General features: G+C 41.7%; 1 protein-coding gene across 4 annotated transcripts; it reads left to right on the top strand.

The window, feature by feature from the left end:
* Positions 1-36: 36 nt before the first annotated feature.
* On the top strand, positions 37-21247 carry CDCA2 (cell division cycle associated 2). Of its 4 annotated transcripts, none has more exons than XM_060283141.2 (14): positions 37-460; positions 874-1008; positions 2768-3247; positions 5814-5938; positions 7003-7117; positions 8006-8187; positions 9409-9493; positions 10851-10969; positions 11973-12036; positions 12756-12826; positions 13456-13566; positions 14894-15074; positions 16538-17376; positions 19646-21247. In XM_060283141.2, exons 3-13 carry the CDS (start codon positions 2845-2847, stop codon positions 17347-17349), a joined length of 2268 nt encoding a protein of 755 aa, XP_060139124.1. In that variant the 5' UTR covers positions 37-460; positions 874-1008; positions 2768-2844; the 3' UTR covers positions 17350-17376; positions 19646-21247. The 4 variants fall into 4 exon arrangements, with proteins under 4 accessions (XP_060139124.1, XP_034994677.2, XP_060139121.1 ...); XM_035138786.3 differs by having other exon boundaries at positions 426-564; XM_060283138.2 differs by lacking the exon at positions 37-460 and adding an exon at positions 473-564 and having other exon boundaries at positions 833-1008.
* The last annotated feature ends 4596 nt before the right edge of the window (positions 21248-25843 follow it).

Below are 25843 nucleotides of genomic sequence, written 5' to 3' on the forward strand. Positions count from 1 at the left end.
TTCTCGTCTCGGCCCAGGCACCCGGCTGCTCTTCTCAGAATGAGCGGGGCGGAGTCTCAAGTAGGAACCTTTCAAAGGCGGGAGAGGGCAAGAGGGGCGGGGCACCACGCCCTGAGCAGGAGGCCTCAGGATTTTTAGCTTTTCATATACAGTACTGTACAGGAGTACTGTAGGAGATGCGAACGTGGTTCCCGATTGGCAAAGCTAGTACCACGTGGTGTGCAAACGCGTCCGTCTCTAAACTTTACTAAACGTTTAAACCTTCCGCCGCGCGGGGGGCGGGGAGAAAATAGTTCCCGAGATGCGGAAGGTTTCTTTCCTGCGTGGGCTGAGGAGACCCTCAAGCAGCTCCTTACGTTCTCTCGCCTGAGGCTGGAGCGCGGCTGCAACCCGAGACTGAAGAAGAAAGGAGCCGAAGAGTGTGTGGTGACGGCGGAGGGATACGTCGTTCGCCGTTTTTGTAGGTTTGAATGGGGCGCGCGAGGCAAGAGCAGGTCGGTCGCTGGTCTTGAGGAGCCGCTGCAACTGGGTTAGCGGTTGGCAGGACCTTGAGGGGAGGTGAAGGTAAAGGGACCGGGAAATGCAGATGCCCCTTATTAACTCTCCAATTAATTAATCTAGAGTAACGCGTCTCTGCTATGGTGCTGCAAATGGAGCTCCTTGAGTAGTTTTGAATTTTGGCGGGGGGGGGGGGCTTGAGATCGAGTGGGGTGATCGGGATCTACTGGGTGATTGCAGTAGACTGGCAGAGATGTGTAATTCCCAAATTGTTTCAGTAGCAGCAACTAAACGACCCTCTCCACTCCCCACTTTCTGCCCCCTTTTTATATAGCTACAAGCGAAGGGGGTAACCAGGAGTTTATTTCTGTGCAGGAGAACTGTGAGACTCCCAACAAACAAAATTCCCTGGCTCCCGATTCTTTAATTCGAAGCTGTGGTTGGTGGATCTCTGGGATCTGGTCAACAACAAAATAGTCCTGAAGAATTGCTCCTTGGTGGATTTACATGGTATGTATATGTATATACTGTACAGTACAGTATTTTCTAGAAGAAAAGCACTGGTTATGACTGTGGGGAGATAGGCAGTGTGTCCGAGACCCCTTCTGATTCCTGGATCCAAGACGGATTCAATTCTAGTTTCCTGGGGAGGTAATGGCCCTCTCAAGTATGGTTTATTAAGGTAGCAAAGGAAGTTAATCTTTGCCAGATAGCAAATGGGCAGGCCTCCCTACCTCAACTCGCTGGTAGCTAGAAAGAGGTGTGTGGGAGGTAGAAGCTAGAAGCAAGGCTTCGATCTGGGCAGCTGGGAGACAAAACCATGCCTGATTTCTGCTGGAATCAAGGCTGAGGCTATGAGAGAAGCAAGACCCCCAAAGGGTGTTAATGCTATGAGCCCCTCCATTGGAGGCTCAGGTTGTAAATACAGGCATTGAACATTTTAGGCACATCCAACTGAGGCATGATTGCTGGTGGGTGGGTCCTTTTGGACCTAGAAGGTGGCAGAACAGGGCAGCGGACACTACTTGCTCCATTTATATGCACACTACTGATGCATGTGGGCGCTAGGAACAGAACTCAAATGCAAAATTGTTGCTGTCTGTGTGTGTAAATAAACCATATATCCTAAAGACACCACAGTCTTCGCTGTCCGTCATTCTGAGGAAACCAAATCCTGGGTAAGCACCTGGAATCTTGCACTACTTGGAGATTAAGGTGGCATGCAACAATATACTGTTACAAAAGTTAGGTGCCTCCGCCACTTGATGGCAAGAGCCCATGGGGTTCTAGGCATTCACCCAGAGTCTGTGGTCCTAGTTTGAGGCGGAGACTGTTGTACTTTAAGAACTATGGTTTATTTGCCTATTTACATCTTTGGTCTGCATGAATGGAGTCCAGATCTTACAGCACAGTCATTTCAAGAGGGGTTGGTACCCCACAGCAGTGCAGCATCTCTGCAGCCAGCCTGCATATATATGGATCCCAGACCTTCTTTCTCCTTCCCAGAACCCCTTGCTACCAAGCTCCCTTTTCCTGTCACCTCAAACACACAGTTACCCTGGCAACCTTCCAAACCCCTGTCTCTGTTCTTACTGGGGGGGGGCAGTTCTCTTGCATTTTCAGTGGCCTTGGTTTGTTTCTTAATGGCCCTAGCTTGGCCAGGTTTTGCCTAGGCTAGCCCAGGAATTCCTCTGCAGTTTGCATTTCTCCTTTCACATCTCAAATCATCAAAATCCTACCATTTATTTCTAGGGTTTAGGTCCCCCCCCCAATCTATAACTATCTTTTTCTAACTATATTTTCCCATTAGCTTCAGTTGAATTTACTGACAAGAAAACAAAATTCAGGGGTTGCAGTTATGTATTATAAGCCTTGCATAGGTTTATTATGAACTAAAGAATTCAGAAAACTCAGTGGGGCGTACTCACAGGACTGCAATATTTAACATATGCATTAGAAGCTCTTTTTCTTTCCACACTTCTTGGGGATGAAGGGTGAGCATGTAAATACTCTGGAGTAAGTACCACAGTATTCAAATGGGGTTTGCACCCAAAAAAATAAGCCTGCAGGTTGCAGCTTCACTCTGAAGTAAACCTTATGATTGTCAGTGGGCTTTTCTGCTTGAGACATCTGTTGTAGTGGGTTCTTCATCAAGGTCTGAATCTCATCCCCCACCCTAGTCTCTGAGCCCTCTCTCGCATCAGACACTATTTTGAGTCCTCCTTCCAGCATGGAATTGGCTAATATCTTGCTTTTGTCCCCCAAACAGGAGAGCTCCAGCTTTGCAATGGTATCTTGGTGCAGAAGTTGTGGTTTGGAGACAGAATCTATGTTCCCAACAAAGGAATGATTTGCATCACCTATAAAGCAAGGGCCATAAGGACTTTTCCAATGGAAACTCCGAGTAATAGGAAGGTGCTTTCTGAATGTTCTAATATGCAAACCAACCCACATTTGGGGCTTGAAAACTGCATTGACAGTACAAAGAAGGCAGACAGTTGCCTTGCAAGCTGTTCATCAAATGCTCTAACGGTAAACATGTCTACCATGTACAGCAATGCAGGAAGCCATCTGGTAGAGGATCACCCCACCACCTTGGGGGATACAGACTATTTGACACCAAATAAGAATGGTTTTGATTCAACTTATGGAATATCAAGCAGCTATGCTTCACCTCCTGTAGACTTTTCTGCTCTTACAGCAGCTGATCTTGGAATCACACCAGAGTCATTTACGAAACAATATAAAGGTAAGGATTGAGGAGGTCAGAAATATTTTTATGCAATGTTCCTTGTGCATGTAGCATTCTGAATCATTTACACTACAAGAAATATGTAAACGGTAGGCATGAATTGTTGGGATATTGGCCGTCTTCTGGTGGCTTTTACCATGGCCTGCTCTAAGGTTGGTTGCAACAGCAGCACTGCTACCGTTCAATTATAAGGTAAGAATTTTAAAAATTGATCCATAAATGCATGTCTAGATTGAAGGGTACTGGGTCTAAAAAGGTTCAGGTGCCAGGCATTTGTTACAAAAATTATTTGAAACTGTGTGCGTGTATGCATGCATGCATGCATGCAATCACACACTTGTCAGGAGTCTATAAAAAAACTTGTTATCTCATGGTGGGCAACCTCTGCCATGATGAGCATGATTTAGCAGGGTTCCTATGTTCTAACAAATATTTTGAGCCAATGTGCTCAAAGATTCTCTTGCTGCTCTTCTGCACTAAACCTTGGAGCAGGGTCAAGTCCCTGTCCCACTACCAGTTGCAGGAGATACCCACTCCTGTAATTGCACTGAAATTTTCTTCCACAACAGTTGTGGAAATACTCCAAACACAAGGTGATAACATAGGAAAGATACCTCCCCTTCAGAAAAAGAGCAGTATCAGTGATAATCACAGGTTAATCTGAAAAAGTGTGCATGCACACAAAAGCTTATACCTGAACAAACTTAGTTGGTCTATAAGGTGCTATTGGACAATTTTATTATTATACTAGCTGGCCCGGCCACGTGTTGCTATGGTTCTTTCCTGTGATTCCACCCACTCTGTCTGGACACATGACTTATCCTGCCCCCTTCCCACCCCCACGGCACATCCATGTGACTGGCCCCACTCTGTCCCGACCCATAAGCTATCGAGTCCCCTCCTCCCCCCACCCCTCCAGCACATCCCTGTGACTGCCCCCCCCTGTCCTGACTCATGAGCTATCGAGCCCCCTCCTCCCCCCACCACCCACCCTGTCTGAGCCCTCTGTTGTCTCTGGGGAGTGTTTGCCCCTCCCCCCTGTTTCTCCATACCTTGGCCCCCAAGGTAAAGAGGATGTAAAGGAGTAAAATGTTTGCTTACTTGTAAACAAGGCAGTCTTCAACTTTTAAGCGGCTCTGGAAATGAAGGTACAGTAAACCGGCATTGTTGCTTGCAAAGACTTGGAGCAGAGTTTCCCAAAGCAGTGGTTTGTGAGCTTTATACTGGTGACGTGTCTTTGAAGAACAGCAGGAGCAGTGGCTGTGCTGCTCCATTGTTATCTAAGCATGGGCTTTGCACTATACAGTGGTACCTCGGTTTATGAACACAATTGGTTCCAGAAGTCTGTTCATAAACTGAAGCATTCATAAACTGAAGCGAACTTTCCCATTGAAAGTAATGGAAAGTGGATTAATCCGTTCTAGACGGTCCGCGGAGTAATCGTTCATAAACTGAAGCGAACTTTCCCATTGAAAGTAATGGAAAGTGGATTAATCCGTTCCAGACGGGTCCGCGGAGTACTTAAACTGAAGCGTTCATAAACTGAAACATGGGTGTAATTGGTTCCGGAAGTCTGTTCATAAACTGAAGCGTTCATAAACTGAAGCGAACTTTCCCATTAAAAGTAATGGAAAGTGAATTAATCCGTTCCAGATGGGTCCGCGACGTTCATAAACCGAAAATTCATAAACCGAGGTGTTCATAAACCGAGGTTCCACTGTATGTAGTTTCTCCATATAGCAAAGCAATCAGCATTTCTGTTGTCCTTTCGCTGTATTTTACCCAGATACAGAAGGCAGATAGCCAGTGTTCTTGTCAAGATTGCTGTCAGTTCTGAGGGCCTTTCTTGTGCTTTCTCTTGCTGTTTGTGCATGCATGCCAAGGGTCTGTCCAGGTGTGGAGCCAGTAAGACAAGTGAGGGCTTGACAGACCTTCGTTTCTATCACAAGTGCTGTCATTCCCCTCTTAATACCTGTCACGCTTCCTTTCCTTCCCTTCCCTCCATCCTTAATGCCCCCCCCCCCCGAAGTAGAAGCCTCCTTTCCTCCTCAACAGCCTGGAAATTCTCAATGTGAGTGGTATTGTTGAGAGACATTGGGTAAGTAGGGATAAGACCAATAAAGTTTTCAGGCTTCCACGGTGCTTACAAGTACAGTAGGTACCATGTAAAATACAGACTACCTTTTGAGCCAAGGTGCATGGGATCAAGCTTCCAAGACTGCAGCCTTATGCATGTTTACCACTGATTTTGGTGAGGCTTACCTCTGCACAGAATCAGGTGCATTGTGCTCCCTTGAATGACCACCCCTTGAAGCAACAGAAGCCATTCCTCTTCAACAGGCCTTACATAATATTGTTGAGAGACACCAAGTAAGGTAGGAAATTAAAATTACTGCAACAGGCATTTTTTTGGGGGGGGGGCACACCCATGAATTGATCTGCCAAGACCCTCGGCAACTTTTGTGTGATCTATGGAACAGAAAGACGTGGGAACAACTGACTTGACACTTGTCCTTCCTTTTCTCTTCATTGAATGTTCAATATAGATTGCATTTTGTTTTAGGGGTCTCAAAAAACCTGTTAAAATTTAGACGGCGGTCTACAATTGGAGTGCGGGGTTCTCCAGAAAATGATTCTCTTATCCGATACATTGCTCACCAAAAGAGAATAAAGAAACAAGATACTCTGGTAGGTGTGTTGTCATTTGTAATGTGGCCATGGAGGCAGTTAATTGCAGGTGTTGGCAAAGAATGTACATCCATTTCTAAAGTCTGCCTTACAGACTGAATGGTTGTGAAGTAGATGCTGCCTCTGGGACTAAACAAAGAGGGTGCTGGGTTTTATGTAAGAGTTGGTGTAGAGTTTTGACGGATGCCCATAACGGGCCAAAACGTAGCTTTGATAATCAGCCATCCTGGCTCTGCCTCAGGAGTTGGGTTTTGTCTGATGACAAATGGGAGGGCCTCCTTTCCGGGTCCAAGTTGAGGAGCTTAGACTCCTCACTGTCACCTTGAGTCTTGGAGGCACAAATGCATAGGGACGGTCAGTGTTTCTGTAGGGAAATCATGTTTATTATTTTTAAGTATGTTACTGAATTGTTGTGGCCTAAGGGTTTAGGAAAGATGGAGGGCACAAGGAGAAGGGGACGACAGAGGACGAGATGGTTGGACAGTGTTCTTGAAGCCACCAACTTGTGTCTGACCAAAGTGCGGGAGGCAGTGGAAGACAGGAGTGCCTGGCGTGCTCTGGTCCATGGGGTCACGAAGAGTCGGACACGACTAAACTAAACGACTAAACCACAACAACAAGGGTTTAAACAAAGAGATTTTAAAAATCTGAGAATAAAAAGTGACCATATCCAGGTCAGATATAATGAAGCACAACAAAATTAAATTATGAATTGCCATGCTAAATTAAAAAATTTTTGGAGGGCGTTGACAGGAAATTGGGTTTAATTGCATGGGTGGTTAAAAATGAGACACACACACCCTTCTTCAGGTGGAAGCCATAACTGAGTAACCATTTCTTAAAATACCTACATTCACTTTCATGATTATAAAACATGTACAATGTGCAAAGTACACTTAATATGCAACATGATAAAATGAAACATTTCGATTGTCAGAACTTGTAATCAATGTAGGAAATACAATTTAGGTGCAATTAAACTTGAAAAACAAGGCTGTTCTGTAAGACAATCATTTGTTTTTATGATGAAATTGTTTGGAATTTTTTCTGGTATCTTTGAACAGGCTAGTCCTCTTCAATATCGAAACACTTTGCTAAAGGACAAAATAGCTGCCTTCCAGTTTTCCTTTAAGCCACTTGAGGAAACCAAGGAAAGTGCAATCCATATAGCTGGCAGCTGTAAGTAAGGAAAATCGAAGCTCGGCCTATATTATGTCTATTTGCTATTGAACATAACAAACAAGTCCAAGAAAGCAACTTAAATTCTGTAATTCAATCTGAATACCGTATTAGCCTGAATATAAGCTGCACCCGCAAATAAGCCGCACCTTAAAAATTAAAGGGGAAAAAAGACAATACGCTAATATAAGCTGCTCCCTTAAAATTGGGTTACAGGCTGAACATCACTGTGCTTGGTAGAATTGTAACTCCAAGCCAATTTAAGCCTTTGATCTTGCAAGTCTGCAAAAGTTACCGTACAGTCACTAAAATTCAAATCGCTGTTCAGTTGCTACAATTTCACAGGCTCACACCTGTAAATGGCAAGTGAACAGTCAAGCTCTCAAATCGGCAAGAAAACATTGTTTTTGTTGCATTTTACTGTATGTGTTTCAGCAGTGATATCGTAAAAGCCAAATTTGTGTAAGGTCGTGAATTTAAGCCGCACTTTAACTTTTCATGGTCGGAATTTGTAAAAAAAATATGAGGCTTATATTCAGGCCAATACGGTACTTTTTAAATAGTTTCTGGTATGATGTATCTAGTGTCTTCATCAATAGTTTACCTCATCTGCTTGAAATATCTGCCAGAAATCTTGTAAACCACTTTGGGAGGTTACCGTACTTTTTTGTGTATAAGACTAGGGTTTTTTTTAATGTTAAAATGATGTTTACAAATTTGGGTCATCTTATACACAGTGCTGAGTGTATTTTCTTAATTTTGAGTCCCCCCAATAGGGGGCATCTTATACCAGGGGCGGGGCGTGTTATACATGGAAAAATACGGTATATACCTGGAAAACAGTGTACAAATGATTTAAAATAAATAATGTGAATGAATTAAATGCAGCTATGAAAACTGACACAAGTCTGCATGAGCAATCTAAAGTGGGCCTATCAGAATGTAAGGATTTTGAGGAAAATCGACACTGGAAATTTGTCTGTAGAGAAAGAACCCAAGCTGATATTCACGGCGACAGTAATGCATCTTCATTACAGAAACATCTCATTAGCACTACTGCTGTTTCTAAGGTATTCTTTCTCTCTCTGTGTGTGTGTGTGTGTGTTGAAACTGGTGAAATATTAAATTCCCTCTCTAGCTATGTCTCTCGTTCTAAATAAATAAAATTGAAAGCACTATCAAGAGCCTCAGGCTATTCACAGTATTTCCCATAAAGTACTAGGAAGTAGGTATTTTCTTTGAACTTCTACTGACCAGAGAAGAAAATATTATGGAGTAGTGTCCAGATGCCACCCCCCCCCCCCGGTGTACATAGAAACATTTATCTCTGAAGTTCTTTTCTAGCTTCAATTCCAATTATCTGAACTGGGAATTTCTGGTGGGGTGAAAGCCACAATATAAACCAGCCAGAAAAAGATCTTGTTTTCTTCCAAACCATTCTACCACAATTTTCCGCAGAGCAGAGAAGATGATAGCTGCTTTGTAAAAATTGCATTGTCTCTTACCTTCTCAAAGCCAAAGAGAGAGTCTACTTTGCTTGCTGTAAAAAAGCTTCTGAGACCCTGTACTTTGGGGAACCTTCTCTGTCTCTCATGGGCTTTGCTGCTATAGCAGCTGTAATCTGTTTCTCTCATGTGGAATTTTGCCAGAGAGAGGGTGAGAATTCTGCATTTTTCCTTTCATTTTCGACTCAACAAAAGCAGCAAGATCTGGCTCCTCTCCCCTACTGTAGCTAGATAAAAGGCACATTATTCTTCACAGGAGTGGAGGTAATGATGCCTTCTCCATGACTCCTCTTCCAGCTTTTGATGTGTTTTGCTGAAAATTCGCTCATGCTTGGACAAAACCAGTGGTTTGGTTGGTGCCTCAGCAGTCTCCATGGTCTGTGTCCCACCTCCATTTCACTCCCATTTTCCTTCTAAGGCATTTTTTGGTATGCATGTATCCCAAGCTTTTGAATGTTGTCAGTATTTGGTCATCTACTACAGTGTTTCTCAACCTTTTTCCGACCATGGCCCCTTTTCTCTTTCCACTTGATACCCTCGAGGGGGTCCAGAAAGCAACTCTGCCTCAGGTTTCTCCCCTCCCCTCCACCAGAATCTCTCCCACAAGTAGGAGGGACTCTGCCATTTCCACAGACCAGAACAGGAAGCCTGATTTGGGTTTCTTAGAATTCCTAAACAATGCCAAGTGTGAGGCATGGTAAACCAAGTTTACACTATGAGGCTTGTGTAAACTAAGTGATGTGTCCTTTAAAAATTGACATTTCAAATATCCCCTGCTGTACCTAGGTTATTCCAGTCTTGCAGGCAGATACTAGGGAATCTGGATGCATCCATTTGGAAGCAACTACAGAAAAGTCAAAGGCTGTGTGTGGTGAGTACTAACATCCATGTTATTAAGGCATTATAAAAACAAAAACGTGTAAGTGTTTTCTTTTTGAATGTGATGTTTGAAAATATAACTAAAATCATAACTGATATATATTGTGATAAGTGCCATGTACAAGACAACAGCAATAGTGCAGTGGAAGGTTTAACAGCTTACTTTAAGCTGTCCTGATTAATAATAATAATAATAATAATAATAATAATAATAATAATAAATGAAGGGTGGGATGTAATTCTTAAATTGTAATCTAAAACTTACTTCTGATCAAATCTGCAAGTCAGTGTATTATGCGATGTTCTGAAAGATAGTAGCGTACCTTACCAGGAAATGATGCTTAACAACTATGCTTAACAACTAGATGGTTTCATAAAATTTTTGGGAAGTTCCTGAAATATGGAACAAAAAGCCACTGGGGGGTGTTTTTATATATTATTCCCATCTGTTTTGTGATGGACTGATACAGTGTTGGTAGTTGAAAACTAAAATTAGTCCAGCTAAAATCTACTAAGTATTGATTTCACTTAAAAATAAAAATGCAGTGATGCCTCCAAGACGAAATTAATTTGTTCCGCGAGTCGCTTGTGATAATTTCGTCTTGCAAAGTGCGGTTTGCCGCGGCCAAAACAAACAAAAAAACCACAAAAAATTCATCTTGCGAAGCCATAGAAAACTTTGTCTTGCGAGTCACCAAAAACATTGCAAAACGCTTTCGTCTTGCGAGTTTTTCGTTACGCGAGGCATTCGTCTTGCGAGGTACCACTGTATGATGGTTGTTGATAAAGTAAAAATCCGTTATCTTTCCTTGCTCCCTTGTGCATGGAAAGAAAGTCTCATTTAGTTCAGTGGCACTTACATGTATAGGATTGCAGGCTTAATCCTTTATAAAATAGGGAAGTACACAAGAAAATTGAAGGCAATTTTAGCACCTAACAAATGCTTACAATATTTTAGTAATACTGTACATAGTACAGGAAGGCCTTGAAAAATCATTGGCTTAATGCTGCCATACACCCCTTGGAAAGTCTTTCTGGGAAGCATAGAATTGGATTTATATCATCCCCCTGAACCAAAATCAAACTTGTAAATGTCACTGCTGTGAAGAAAGAACCTTTGGTGTGGGTTGGGTAGCCTTTCATGAAAATACTACTTCAGTGTTGCTGTTGACTCAAATGTGATATTACTAGATACCGTATGTAAGAAATATGCTCCCCCCCCCCGCCATTAAATTCTTTAACAACAGTGTTCTACAAGTAATATTACAGAAAGAAGTACTGGACAAATAGCTGAAATGAAGGTATGCAGCAATGATCTAGAATCTGACGTATTTGACACCTTTCTGTAGATCCTCCATTACTTAGACGAAGAGAAGCCATGTTCAGTGCAACAGGTTCAAGAGAAAAAAGTTCTATCATAAGTCCTGACAAGCAGCCCTCGTCCCAGCCAAACTTTGATTATGTTGATGTAAGTTGGCTTCACACTGTTATGAGTTCTTCAGTTTATGTGCTTGGATTTTCCCTAATCATAAATTCACGCAGTTAATGTTCACTGGAAATTCTTGTATCCTCTTTGAGCACCTCTTGATTTCACATTGGGGTGATTGCAGAAGGTAGGGCAGGGGTTCCCAAACTACGGCCCGGGGGCCGGATGCGGCCCAATTGGCCTCCCAATCCGGCCCGCGACGACGCTCGCCGCCGCCCGCTCTTACGGCGCGCAGCGCGGCGGCGCTCTTCCAGGTCGGAAAAAAGCGCCGACAATCCTTTGTGCGCATGCGTATGGGCCTCTCCCGACCCAGAAGAGGTCATTTCTGGTGCACTTCCGGGTTGGGGGAGGCGCATGCGCACAAACGATTTCCGGCGCTTTTTCCGACCTGGAAGCGCGCCGCCGCGCCAGTAAGTGCACGGGCGCATGCGCACGGGCGCGCACTCCGCCGCGCGATCGGCGCGGTGGGAACCGGCCCAAAGCCCGGTAAGTCTGGGGACCCCTGAGGTAGGGCATTGGACAATATGCCAAGCCATGGTTTATGAAGGTTAACTATGTTTTGTATGATTGACAAACCAGGTCTTGCGGTCAGCTGGCATATCGGAATCTGAAAGCATGTTTCATCTTTCATTGAGGAAACATCCCGTAGCTACAGCAATTGCTGTACTTCAAAAGCCCTTGCATTTTAGAGCTGAGCAGACTTGGTTTAAAAGTGAACAAGCAACTCTAGACTTACCTGATAATTTGAATGCTCAAACCATAATTTGGATTCTACACAATCATTAGTGCAAGCCATCGTTTGACATGAAGTCTGAATGAGACTGTCTTAGAAGTTTGTGTTGTGCCAGTAGTTGTCATTTTTATATATTTGAAGCAGGAATGTTCAGATATCCGTCTGGATTAACCTTTCTCTTTCCATATTTAGCACTGTATACATTTGCATTTTATTGCAAAACATGTTTGTAATTTTACTTTTGTTCTACAGGAGCTTCCTCAACAATCACCCAATGTATCCACTTCTGAATATGCTGTAAACTCTGATCTGGAAGGTAAAGTTCTGTTCCTATATTCTTACAGTTGAATTATTCACCATCATGAGATAATTCACCAAATTGATGTATTACACATTACCTCGGCAAATTAAGAGTTGCCACTCTGTGGTTTTGTGTTACAGGAGAATGTTAACTATGAACCTCATGCCATGTTGCTGGCTCACAGAGAGGAGCAATACTGTTGTGTGAAGGAATTATGTAATTTGAGGTTTCCGTTTACAGTTATTACTGATGTGGTGTGGGACACAACTAGGGTGAAGCATTTTCCACACCATGACAGTCATGACAATAAATGGTAAACTAAAAAACAATGTGAGGCTGCCAGATTATTGGGAATTTCCAACTAAGTCATACTCAGAATGGATCCACAGAAATTAATTGATTGATTTCATTTGATCTGCTCTTGAGTCTGATAAACACTGGAGATCACCAATTAGTTCTGACCCACCAATATTAAATGCAACACTTCCTGAGTGTATATTACTGTGCTGATATGGGCTTGGGATATTTTCAGTAGAAAAAAAATGCCTAAGCACATAGTCCTCCTTGTGTATAATAATTGCATGAACACTGGAAGGATTCTAATGGAAAAGGTTTTAATTACTGGTTAAAACTTTTGGAAGGAGCCCATTGCTGCATATGCAGCAAGCTATCAGTATGGCTGAGCTATAGTGTCAAGCCTGCAGGTGTAATTTGAGTCTTGCTCTCATTTTTAGAAACAAAAAATAGTTCTCCGGCATTCCAGGCAATTTCCACTAGAACCACCAGGTCATCTGCTAAAAGGAAGGTGGGTTTATTGCTTTATCAGCACTGCGTTACTCTTTCTTGAGAATTAACATTGCAGTAAGTGAATATATTGCTTTTTTATTATGTGCTTGATGATTTCATAATTTGTTGTATATCATACATCACTTAGGTATATTTTAATGTTGAACAGTTTAGAAATGTATACATAGAGAAATATGTGTAAAACACTTTTAGATTGAATATACTCACACCTGTGAATTTACAGATGAATGTTTTTCAGTCCTCCACCAGCTATTTCATACCTGCGAGTTACTTTTAGAATTTGTAATAAATTAATATCTTGCATAATTTTAAAAAACTGGCAGAGAAAAATTTCAGTGAAATGAGAATTTTCTTTTTAAGTTTTGTGGCTGCATAATAATACAAGGAGAATGGGACGACAGAGGACGAGATGATTGGAAGCTACCAACATGAGTCTGACCAAACTGCGGGAGGCAGTGGAAGACAGGAGTGCCTGGCGTGCTCTGGTCCATGGGGTCATGAAGAGTCGGACACAACTAAACAACAGCAACAACAATACTACTTTGCATTTTTAAAATACACATTGGCCTATGTAATTTTTGTACCATAGCAGCCTCTTGACTTTTTAAAATTGGTGTTTCCTTCCAGTCTATCAACAAAGCAGAAGAAATGGCTCTTAACCCTACAAAAAAAACCGTCCCCAAATCCATCAAATTCCAAAAGGCAGAAGCGGAAATGAAATCTGCTGTAAAGAGAACAGTAAGTTACAAAGGTTTAAAACTAACCGCTCCCATATGCTTTAAAAATACGCTACAGATTGTTTGTTTTTAAAAACAGACTTTTAAGCCACTTACTTAAGTAAGCCATGTCCTATAAACAGCATTCCTTGCATTGGTGAAATCCTAGCCCAGCTGTGAAGTTGTCAACATGCCCCATTGGGTTTAAACTTTAAAGCATACTTTTGTGTAGCTGATGAACATTTCTACAATACAACAGGACAATGTCAGATTTCTCAGTATTTTCAGTAAGTGTCTGTTTAAGCCCCTCTGAAAAGAACTCACTGTGTTTCCACAGAAGAAAGAAAATGGGCAAATATCCTAGTCCTACAATGTAATCTGAGTGTCTTTTTATTGAAACTCAGCAGTTCCGGCATTGGACAGACAAAGATTTCCGGTTAATAGCCTGTCTGCCGTTACCATTCTTCTCCTGTAAACAAAGTTCGTGGTGAGCTGTTGGTTACATTCGATGATACTCTTAATTCCTGCTGGGCAGTGGTTAGATTAGACCCAACAGGTCTGGCAGGTATCTTGCATGAACTCAGTGTTTCTCAGTATTCTCCTACACACAAAGAAAACAAGAAAATGTTTTAGCCACTGTGCAGTTAGTCACCACTGTCCCCTCTTCTCTCCTGTGCCCTTCCTTTCCTGAATGGAAGTGAGGGAAGCTGGTATCCAATCTGGATTAATGTTGGAAAGGGAGTTTGCTCAGCCTATATGTGGCCCAGCAAAAAAATTAGAAGCCGAATTTTTAGCCGAATTTTCAAATGTTATTGTTCACTTTCCAAGGGTAGTTATTTTATTTTCAGTGTCATGGTTGTTCATTATTTTCATGGGTGCTGTGTTGTCAACCCACATTCAGAGTAGTTCTCACTAATACACCAAAGGTAAAGGACCCCTGACAGTTAAGTCCAGTCGCAGACAACTCTGGGGTTGTGGCGCTCATCTCGCTTTACAGGCCGAGAGAGCTGGAGTTTGTCTGCAGACAGTTTTTCCAGGTCATGTGGCCAGCATGACTAAGCCCCTTCTGGTGCAACAGAACACCGAAACCAGAGCAGCACACGGAAACGCCATTTACCTTCCCCGCCACTTTTAGGCATGCTTTCAAACTGCTAGGTTGGCAGGAGCTGGGACCAAGCAACGGAAGCTCACCCTGTCATGGGGATTTGAACCGCTGACCTTCTCGTGAGCAAGCCCAAGAGGCTCAGTGGTTTAGACCACAGCGCCACCCGCGTCCCTTAAGGTAAAGTTAAAGGTGAATGATTATCTGTCAGGAGGAGTGTTCCATTGTGTCTTCTAAATATCACCAGGCTGTCAGAAGCAAGGTTTTTGGAAAGAGGAGGAAAAGGAAAAAGAAGCAAAAAGCATTGTATGGGCAGCGACAAACTGTTTCAAAGAAACCTCTCTTGAGCCCAATTCAGGAGATGACAGAAGATTTATCTTTTATGTCATCTTATCAAAGCACACCAAAGTCAGAAGTTTCTATCTTCGGTATGTAAAACTGTGGTTTGCTTAAAACTGTGGTTTGCTTTTCTGTTTTCTGTAATTAGTAACTGATTTAGAGTTCATTTTAATTAGTTTTGCATGCTGACAGCAGGGTTTTTTTGTTCCCATCAGCAGGCTTTGAAAGGGCTCAGCCTGCTGAAGGTGTCACTTAAAATCTTCTTAATGGCTAGGCCAAAAATTACTAGCAGACCTTGACATTTGAATCTAAAGTCTCATTTAGCATTTAATAGCCTAGCCCTTTTCTGTGGCATCAAAGCAGCTAAGTAAGAGGTAGGGTAAGCAGAGAAATTGGTCAAAGAGAATATTTCAGGAGAGAAGTTGGAAGTCTTTTGGAAGACCAAAAATTAATCTTACACAAATTGGCCACTATTTTACTTTTGGGTCATTCCATATCAAGTGATCCAACTTTTTTATCTCACGTCATCCAATTTTCTTAATATTTTGTACACTTGTTGAATGAGCAGAACTAAGATTAAACCTAAATTTTTTTTCTTTCTCATCCTGTTTGTGAGTTAATGAGGGTTTGAAATGTCAAAAAATTGACAACCTTGGCCTTACCGAACTACACAAAACCTTAAAGCCTAACCCAGAATTGAGATACATCAAAACTAAAAACACCAATCTCTTCAGAACTTCATGGGCTTTAATATGATATTGATTGGATTGGGATGATATGTAACATCATGGACTTGGGTTCTATTTAGGATAATCCTATTTAGGATTTTCTTGGAGTAAAACATAACAGAATAAACAAGACTTCATTTGCTGCAGGCATTTCTTTGAAAAGTTATACAGTTAAAAGGTACCTGAACAGCTAGTCAGGCTTTTCTTTCAAAATTGTGTTCCAAAGCAATTTGATAGCTTGCTGTTGCATGATAGAAATACAGTCATACCTCAGGATACGTCCGCTTCATATTGCGTCTTTTCAGGTTACGGTCGCAACGATCCCGGAAGTCCCGGAACGGGTTACTTCCAGGTTCGGCATGTCCATGACCTATGCGCAGAAGCGTCGCATTGCGTAACACGTGTGCGCAGATGCGGCGCTTCATGTTGCGGCCTTTTCATGTTGCGAACGGGCCGCCGGAACGGATCCCGTTCGCAACATGAGGCACCACTGTAACGCTTTGAAAGACTTCTTGTTAGTACTTCATTTCATGAACATTACAACAAAATGCATATTTTCAAAATAGTAGGATCTTTGAAAAGCGCTTTACTGTTCAGACATCCATGCAGAGCTACTGTTTGTGCTGTCCATAGTTTAAAACTGCATGGTTTTGTGCAGTCACCTCCAGAGGTAGTGCAAAACCATGCCTATGATTTGTCATGCCAAACCACCCCTTAACCATACTTTATGTATTCTTAGGCGTTTGGTGTGATGTCTTTGCCTTACACCTGATGATTAAAACAGAAACAAGTTTCTTCTCTAATTGAAACTTTATTTATCTTAGATGATTCCAGCTCTAGTGTCCTGAATGCAGAATCTATGCATGAAAACCAACCTAACATACAACATAGTAGTAAAAAGGACAGCAGCTGTCTGCATTCCAGCCTGAATCTTGTGACAGAAGATGCTTTACCTGATAATGTATCTGGCTCATCCTTGCAGCTTCTAGACACGGCTACAAATGATATGAAAGATACTCTTCCTTGGAACCCACTTGAAAAGAGCTCTCCTGAGAAATCAAAGAGCTGCTATTTCCCAAGTGTTGAGGATTTTGAGTCTAAAGCACCTGGAAACAATCCCAGTGTTCCTAGAGATAATATGAACCAACTGCCTCCTTGGACAGTAAATGATTCTGAACTCTTAGATAATTTACAGTGTTCTATAGAGGAATCTTTCAGGAGTGTAACCGGAAGTAATAAAAAAAGGGTGAGACGTAGCATGAGATTGCTTAATGATGCGGGAAATGAAGGGCTTGCCTGGATTCAGATGCCTGATGATAATGTCCTAGGCCAAGATATCCTGGGTTCTGCTGGCAAAGCCCAGAAACGAAAGTCCACCTCCCGTTGTCCAGAAGTGGAGCCACTTCATCCAAAGCAAGGGACTAAGGACCAAATGCTCTTGCCAATGAAGGAAGGGCAGAAGAAAATCCGTGTTGCAATGGGCCCTTCTGAATCCAGGAGGAAGAGCATCAGTGTGCTGAGTCTTGAAGAAAACAAAAATGTCACCTTCCGCAACCAGAGAAACAGAAGAAGAAGCCTTGGCTACAAAAGTGATCGCTGCTACCAAAAGGATCTCATAAATCAGAAAATTATTTGAGAGTCAAACTAAAGTGCCTTTAGAAAGGTGAACATTTTTTATTTCACTTCTGTGAATATAATCTAAAACAGTGTTTAAATGTGCTGGTTGATTTAAATCAGTGGTTCCCAAACATTTTCCCCCACGGACCACTTGAAAACTGCTGATGGTCTTCGTGGATCATTTACCATTTTTTCTGCAAGTTTGTAGCAATTCTAATGCACTGCTAGATGTTATATATTTAATTGTATTTTCTTGCTTTTGTTTTTTATAGTGCATTACAATTAGCATTCCATAGAATTCAAATTATAATGTGATAAATTGCTATAAATGAACCTAATACAAATACAATTAAAAAACAATATGAGAGAGAACTTTTGAGGGAGGTGGGTTGATGTAAAAACAAAAATAGGGAAATTCAAATGATGGAGGTTCTTTTCAGAAGTAATTGGAAATATAAAGATATGGTTTATGACAGCATAAAGCTTGTAAACCCCACCCACTGTTGGCTTTTGGAGTTCCTAAATTTCAGACTGCACATTGGAGCACAGCCAGAAAGCTGACCTCCTTGGCTAGTGATGGTAGACGATGATGGAAGCTTTGCAACCAACATAGTTTCATTTATGGCATTTACAGTGCAATCCTATGCATGTTTACTCCTGCTGTGATTAATTGGGCTTACTGCCAAGCATTAGTGGATTGAGTTGTAGGCTAAGAAGGCATTGGGAGGGCTAGTGAACTTAAGCTTCGTTGTATTTACAATCCAAATCTTTATTACGGTCATAGACCAGCATAAATGGGTGGGATACAGTCATTTAATATCTGAAAAGTGTTTTGGAAAGTGAAAAGGTATTAAAACAGAAGGTGAATATAAAAGTCTATAAGAATTTAGAAGAAGCTAAAAGAAACTATAAAAAGGGATAGGAGCATTGGGCAGGTGTGAAAGAGCATAAATGGTTGATATATAAAATATTTTAGTTGCCACTGCCCGTTTGCACGTGGATTGAAAATCATCGCTCATAGTTAGTGGGGTCTCAGAGTAGCATTAGAGACCCATTTTGGGACTTGAAGGACTGACCTTAGAAATTTGGATTGCACAAGCTCTAGTGGTGCAAAATTGGAAAAGGGACCCAACTGGGCACCAGAGAAGTTGTGCTATTGGCTTGGCTTCAAATAATTTAAGTGCTGCTGGTATATAATGACCACCTCTTGTTTTTTAAAAATTAAGAATTTCCGATGAGCTTCTCTGAGCAATTTCAGCAGCATAGTCCCCATAGGCATTTCTCCTGTCGGCAGAATGGAAGACTACCCCCAGGTATTTGAAGCAGGAGACGTGCTCAATCTTGTGGCCATCTATGCTCCAGGAGCGGCTCCTAGGCCTTTTGGCAAATGGCTGCAATAGTTACCGGAAGGAGGCGTACAATATGCCATCCAACTTTAGGGGCTCCGCTCCAGATTTGTGTAGAGTTTAACTCCTGTCTTTCCCCAAAGATTTTCCCCTCTACAGCACGTGCAGTATCCACTTTAACTGTTGAACCCATTATTGGTCTGATAAAAGGAAATCGGGTGATAACAAATTGATCATGTTTAACCTGTCCTCTAACCACATTCCTATGTTTTGTTAAATACTCAGAGAACACTATATCCCAAGCCTTTTTCATTTATTCCATTTTGGATAGATTCTTCCTATGGCACACTCACACAATAGATGTAAAAGAGTCCCACGCTCATCAAGTGGGAAAGCTTTCCGTTGCCACCTAAATAAAACCTTAAGTGTGGCCTCTTGAATTCAAACAGATACTGACTTCACAGGAAGTTTCTTCCAAACCTTGCTCCATTCATAATCTGATCTCTCCAGACATGATCTTGATTATCCAGACGTAATTGCAGTGCTCTCCAAGCAGTATTTGTGCTGTCAGCAAATAGCTCTGCAAATGCCTTCACTTTTACCAGGAGTGCTGATGTCCAGTCCTTCATAAGGACCCTCTGCTTGTCAGTTTCATCATTGCCTAGGAGTGCGTTAGTCAGTTTTGTGCCTTCTGCCTTATTGGTTTTTGTGGCAACATCTGACAGCTCAAGAGAGAATAGGTCTTTGTAACCCCTGCTAGCCGAGGATAACAAGAAAGCTGAAAAGACTCAGCATGCTATATAGTTGAATCCCATTGCCCTTTCTAATGTCTTGACGCCTTGTTTTTTTTCCAAATTTACATTCTGTATATTTTATTCTTCTGTAGCATTTTTTAACTCTTAAATGGGCATGTTTCTTTCTAGAAACAAAGTTTAATATCTGATAATGTATCACATTTTCTCTTTTCAGAGACCGTATCCTGTGTATATCAGAAGAGGGCAGTATGGCATAACTTACAAATGAGCATATTTTATAAGGTTGCCTTTTGTTTTGTGAAAAGTACTGTATAGCTCAATCTTTAAGACACATCAGAAACATTTAAAAAAATAAAATGCTAGGGGCCTGGTCCATTTTAAACAAGTCTTCACTTTAGTTCTTTTAAAATTAATGGAAATTAGTTGTAACTAATTTACTACATTGTCTAATGCAACCAATTTGAAGTCTGTTCAAGCCCCTTTGGTTTCCATGGGAAGAAATATAAGTACATGGTTTAATTCACTCTGTCACTATTTCATGTAGTTTTCCATGGAACAGTGTCACAGTTCTTATTCTTCCCATGTGGTCTTGTACAGATGCTTCTCATTTTGCATACATGAACCTGGCAAAGTTATTTCTGTGTGGAGGTATTTTGCTGTAGATTGTGAGTTGTTGAAAAATAGAGTGAAATGCTTCAAAATATTAATAATTCTTTATTGTGCTGTTGGGTGTGTGTACTTATGCATAGGAGTGTCTCTTCTTGTAATGTACATTATTATTACATTAAGAATATAAACCTAGATAAGCTTAAATTTTTGACTTTTAAATGCTTAGTAGAAATTGATTATTGTTCACAAACATAAAGTAGAAAAATATCCACCTGAAATATTACTACTTTTGAAGTGTGCAGTTGGTAATCTGCAACAAATTTTTGTAGAAGTAAAGTTTTTATTTTCATAATGTGTCATTAAAATACATTGGAACCTCAATCTTGTTCTTACCCCATGGCTGTTGTAGTGGAAAATGTAGTGGATATCCTGTAAAAGGTCAGGATAGATCAGGCATCCCCAAACTTCGGCCCTCCAGATGTTTTGGACTACAATTCCCATCTTCCCCGACCACTGGTCCTGTTAGCTAGGGATCATGGGAGTTGTAGGCCAAAACATCTGGAGGGCCGCAGTTTGGAGATGCCTGGGATAGATGCTTCTTGTCCATGAATATAAATGCAAGTGGTGCATCACCCCTTTAAGCAAGGAAGAGCATGGCAATTCCTTTCCACTCCTTCCCAATTCTCAGCCCCCAATCCTCTGTACCATCCAGGTGCACAATTTTTCTCCCACTGATGCGTGTGGGGTATTGCAATTCTGTCACAAGAAGCCAAATACATTTCAGCAGGGCGAGGTAAAATGTGTTGTCTGTTCCTGAACCAACTTCAGCCTCATGGGAACTTCTGGTTTCTCCAGATCCATGGAAGAAGCGTGACTTTAAATGCCCACCTGCATGTGATAAGATCAGGAGTGTGAGGCATAGCAGATCTGTCTCAATCTGTGACCCAACAAACTGTTTACGTAGACTAGGGTTCTAGAGGCTCAGAAATGTTGTAGCAGTGCAGATGTAATTATTTTTTAAAGCCTTCAGAGATTTCTTATATCCCTCCTTTGATTTTTCCCTATTCAGGACTGAGTTTTTTTAAAAAAAAAGTTTGTTGCAGTTTCAGTTTACTTGAATTGGTTGTGTGAAGTGGAGGTTAACTTACAAAAATATCAAGACAAAAAACCAATCTAAGAATGAAATAAATTTCATGTTTTAAAATGGTTTAAGTTCCAGTATTTTTATTATCTGGGGTTTTGCAGTACCTTATCATTCTGCCTTTGTGTGCTTCCATTTTATAGACACTGTTGCTTTTCTTCCGGTTTTCCTATTTGTAAGTAGAAAGAACATGGGAGGGGTGAGAGGAACAGGCAGATTTTACTCTGTGTGATGGATTGGGTTACAGATGCTGATCAGAATTGGTTGCTTATGCAGAAGAGGGTTAAAGTTGCTCATGGGAATTTTTTAAGAGCAAGCATGTAGTTGCTGCAACTCCAGTAATCCAAAGCAAGGAGCTGAAACCTGAGCCCAGGGTTGAATCTAAATCAAGGACTTGGAAGTGTAAATAGTGAGTGAACTGAGACTCGTTCAGCCCTTATAGAGGAAAGAGGTATTTGGGACCATTGTACTTGAGAGGAAAGAGGAATTGGCAAGGGGCTCCTCACTTCTGAATGGTGTGTAAAATAAAACACTTCATCCAGTGACCACACGCCTCTGCAAAACACTGTTCTTTTGAGGAGTGAAGAAATGTGTACTTTGTAGCTTTGGCACAGTTCTCGGCTAAAGTGGTTCTCATGCAACCAGTTGGAGTGAGGAGCTGGGGCTCACCTGCCTCCCATTTGGAAAATCTGAAACAGTTGCCAGGATGAGCTCTAGTCCAACACTTCAATTTTTTTAAAAAAAAAATCTTTATTTGATTTATTAAAATTCAATACAGAAAAAATAAATCATAAATTATATACCGGTACAACCAAATCTTATGTTATTAAAAAGATCTTGACTTCCAAATCACAATGCATCACTTATCTTTCCAATTCTCTTTAACTTGCGTCACTTTTTTCCAATTATAATACAACTCTAATACCTTTTATATTTTATTTTCCCCTCCTATTCCCCCCCCATGACTACCTAATTTAAACAGACCATCAATTCAGTTCTTATATCCTTTTTCTTAAAATACTCTTCCACCAACCCCCATTCTATTTTGGATTTTTGTATTGAAATGTTTCTAGTCCAACACTTCAAAAGGGCTGCTTTGCTCGCCACCTTTTTCTGCACATATTTTTTTTCATGGAAGTGATGTCTTCGTAGAAGAAAATGTGTACATTGTGTGAACCACAGCCTGTTTTCGCTATGCCACAAGTACTTTACAATCCATGTATTCACATTGCAGTAAACAGCCCCCCCCCCGGTTGTAAGACAGTCCTTATGGACATAGATGTGTTAAGTTCTTCCTGGGTTACAATTAAATTGGGAAACCTCTGGCTCATGGGCACAATCAGCCCTGGATTCAGGTAGGTAGCCATGTTTTTTCTGACGCAGTCGGGGGGGGGGAGTCCAGTAGCACCTTACAGAACAATTAAGTTTGTTCTGGGTACAGTGGTACCTCAGGTTAAGTACTAAATTGGTTCTGGAAGTCCGTACTTAACATGAAGCGAACTTTCCCATTGAAAGTAATGGAAAGTGGATTAATCCGTTCCAGACGGGTCCGTGGAGTACTTAAATTGAAAGTACTCAACCTGAAGCGTACTTGACCCGAGGTACGACTATAAGCTTTCGTGTGCATGCACACTTCTTAATCAGCCCTGTTTGGTTTGCCATGTGGCTTTGCTTCTGTCACATGATGTCATATGACACCTGGGCGGGAAAACTAAACCCTTACACTACAGCAACAGCCAAATTCAGGATTGCAGCTGGAATGTAAGTCAAAAGTGCATTAAAAGTGTATGCTCAATTCCTCCTTTGAAGTTGAATCACCTGATGTCAGGTGATTGGCAGTGAGCATCTCCCAACCAACCAACCTGTCAAAGTGGCCTGGAGGGTGGGTGCAGGAATATTGGATACCCTTCACACAGGCACACACCCCCCCCCCCCCCGAATTAAATGCTAAATTCATGTATTTTGTAGTTGCTACATAGGTAGATATTTTTTTTAAAAAAGAAAAGCCTTAAATATGAAAGACTTGTGTGCAGTGCTTTTTGTTTTAAGAGGCTGAGCTTTTAGTTGTGTTAAACTGTTGTGTTAAACTGCTTTGGTAACCGTTGTGAAGAACTTGAAATAATTTAACTGCAGCATTTCTCAATAGGAGGACAAGCTCATACTGATTGCAGTTTGCATTTTTGCTAAAGGATGGGGCGTGTCATAGTTCAGTAACTGAGTTGCCAGACTCAGTGCCTGCCATTTCCAGTTAAAGGGCTTGGATAGGAAGCTTCCTAAAACCAAATCAGTCTGTCTTTCTGGCACAGTATTGGCCACAACACCTGAGATGCTGGGAAGCGGCTGCTGTCTCCATCATTTGCTACCTGCTCTTTTTTTTTTAATAGAGGTACTGAAAATTGAGCCTGAGAACTTCTGCATACAAAACATGTGCTCTACCACTGAGCTGTGGTTTCTCTCAACAGCGTTCTTTTTCCCTGATGATTAAAAAAAAATTAGCTCACTGAATTTCTTGCAAATTCCCAGGCAGCTGCAGAATTCTGGCAATGTGATCAGAGGAAGGGAAAGACTGATCTTGTTGCAATGTTTGACTGTCTTTTTTAGGGACTAACCCCTCAGTATTAGCCAGCTTTGTGTTGTTTTTATAGCTGTCCTGTAGCTTGCCTCTTGTCTGCCAAATAATTGTATATGCGTTAAAATTAGATCAGGGTTTGGTTTTTAATGGGATGCTGGACATTTTCAGTACCATCAAACAGTTGCACAAAGCGGTGACAATACAGTTCACTTTGATACAGCAGATTCCTTGTATGTTTTCAGGGCAAGATATGCTCTGTTGACCCATTTCATTGACTGCAAGTTTGAAAACCTGCATAAGTGCGATAAATTGCTGCTGATTCCATGCGGATATCTTACATTGGGCATATCACTGAACTGGGAATGGTGTCTTGTGTGAAGCAGTTGTAAAATGCACTGCTTCTTTAACAAATCACCTGTAGCTGGTGCATAGCTGCCAAGTTTTCCCTTTTCTCGCGAGGAAGCCTATTCAGCATAATGGAAAATCCCTTAAAAAAAGGGATAACTTGGCAGCTATGAGCTGGTGTAGAGGAGAAGAGGAAAGCGGTCCATGATATGAGCAATGCTGAAGTGTGGGCTGTGGGGGCTTCGTGTTTCTCCGAAAATAAGACACCGTCTTATATTTATTTTTCCTAAAAAACACACAATGGCTTATTTTCAGGGGATGTCTTATTTTTTATTAAGTGTGGTACAGTTTAACCTACAAGGTTAAACTGCCTATCACTATGGCTTATTTTTGGGGTATGGCTTATACTCCTTGAATGCTTAAAAATCCTGCTATGGCTTATTTTATGGCTACGTCTTATTTTCGGAGAAACAGGGTACCAAGGCTGAAACACAGGTGAGAACAGTTTACCCAGTGGCGTCTTGAATCGCCTGGTGTTCCAGGTTGGTCTGTGAGGCCATTTTTCAAATTAAAAAAGCCTCACTGACTGACATCACTCCATTAGGCAGGTGAAATCAGCTGATGGAAATTTTTTAATTTGCTGTTGATTGCACAGGCCAGTTCCCTGGAGGTAACGAGTGTGCATCCAATGGAGCTGTATTTAACACCCCGCCCCACCCCAGCAAATGAGGGAGTTAATTCCTGCTCAGTTTGGCAGAATTCAGGGTAAACCCCTAATCAGGAGGTTTTTACTTCTATTTTAGCAGTGCCTTGCTGCCCATGAGATCATTGTGAAGACAGCTCACCTGTCAAATTTGACCCACAAGGCTGATCTTGATAAGGATCTGGCCCATGGAGTCAAAAGGTTCCCCTCCCCCTGCTGCTGAAACAGAAGTTCATGTTGCATCTCAGAACTATTGTGTTGGCCAGGTTGTTCAACCATAATAAGCAATCATCACAGTCAAATGCTTTTTTGTAGTCAATGAAGCAGAAGTAGATGTTTTTCCGGAACTCTCTAGCTTTCTCCATAATCTAGCACATGTTTGCAATTTGGTCTCTGGTTCCTCTGCCCCTTCGAAATCCAGCTTGCACTTCTGGGAGTTCTCGGTCCACATACTATTTGACTCTATTGTGTCAAATAGGCTTGGTTGGGCAATAACTGGTGGAAAAATCCTGACAGTTCAAAGGATGTCATATGTGGTTGTACAGAGGACAGGGTATTTGTCCTTTATAACTCTGCCCCCTCCATGCCTACTGAGATAAATTACGCAAATGTGTGTAAATCATTAAAATTTGCATAGGCTAACTATGGGGTATTATCAGGCACACATGTTCCCGTGGCTGCAGAGGTCTTCCCTAACACCTTCAGAATCCGCTGTCCCGGCTTGAAAGAAGTTTTGTTTTACCCAGTATAATAGGTTGGTACTGTGTGCTTGATTTCAGGTTCTACAGGCATACTATCCACAAAGGTACCTCTGATTTGCAAATGTGCCCATGGGTCCAAGAAGGTTAGCACCCCCTGGTTAGAGTATTTAGGCAGGGTGGGGCGGGGCACACAACCAGACCCCACTGTAGATTTGGAAAGAAGGGCTTGGCATAGTGCCCTCTTATTCCCCCTGAACTCTGTGAACCCTGGGAGGTTTACCTAGCAGTAGGCAGCAATGGCTCAGATGGAGTGGCAATGCTCACAGGAGAAACTGTGACAG

The sequence above is a fragment of the Zootoca vivipara genome, chromosome 14 (assembly GCF_965207765.1).
Source record: "Zootoca vivipara chromosome 14, rZooViv2.hap1.1, whole genome shotgun sequence".
NCBI classification, from domain to species: Eukaryota; Metazoa; Chordata; class Lepidosauria; order Squamata; family Lacertidae; genus Zootoca; species Zootoca vivipara.

What these genes read in the sequence shown, in the direction of transcription:
- CDCA2 (XM_060283141.2), top strand. Translation starts at nt 2,845, where the DNA reads ATGATTTGCATCACCTATAAAGCAAGGGCCATAAGGACTTTTCCAATG. An exon ending in CAAACTTTGATTATGTTGAT is followed by an intron (nt 10,970 to 11,972) that starts GTAAGTTGGCTT and finishes TTTGTTCTACAG; the next exon opens with GAGCTTCCTCAACAATCACC. An exon ending in TGTAAACTCTGATCTGGAAG is followed by an intron (nt 12,037 to 12,755) that starts GTAAAGTTCTGT and finishes TCTCATTTTTAG; the next exon opens with AAACAAAAAATAGTTCTCCG.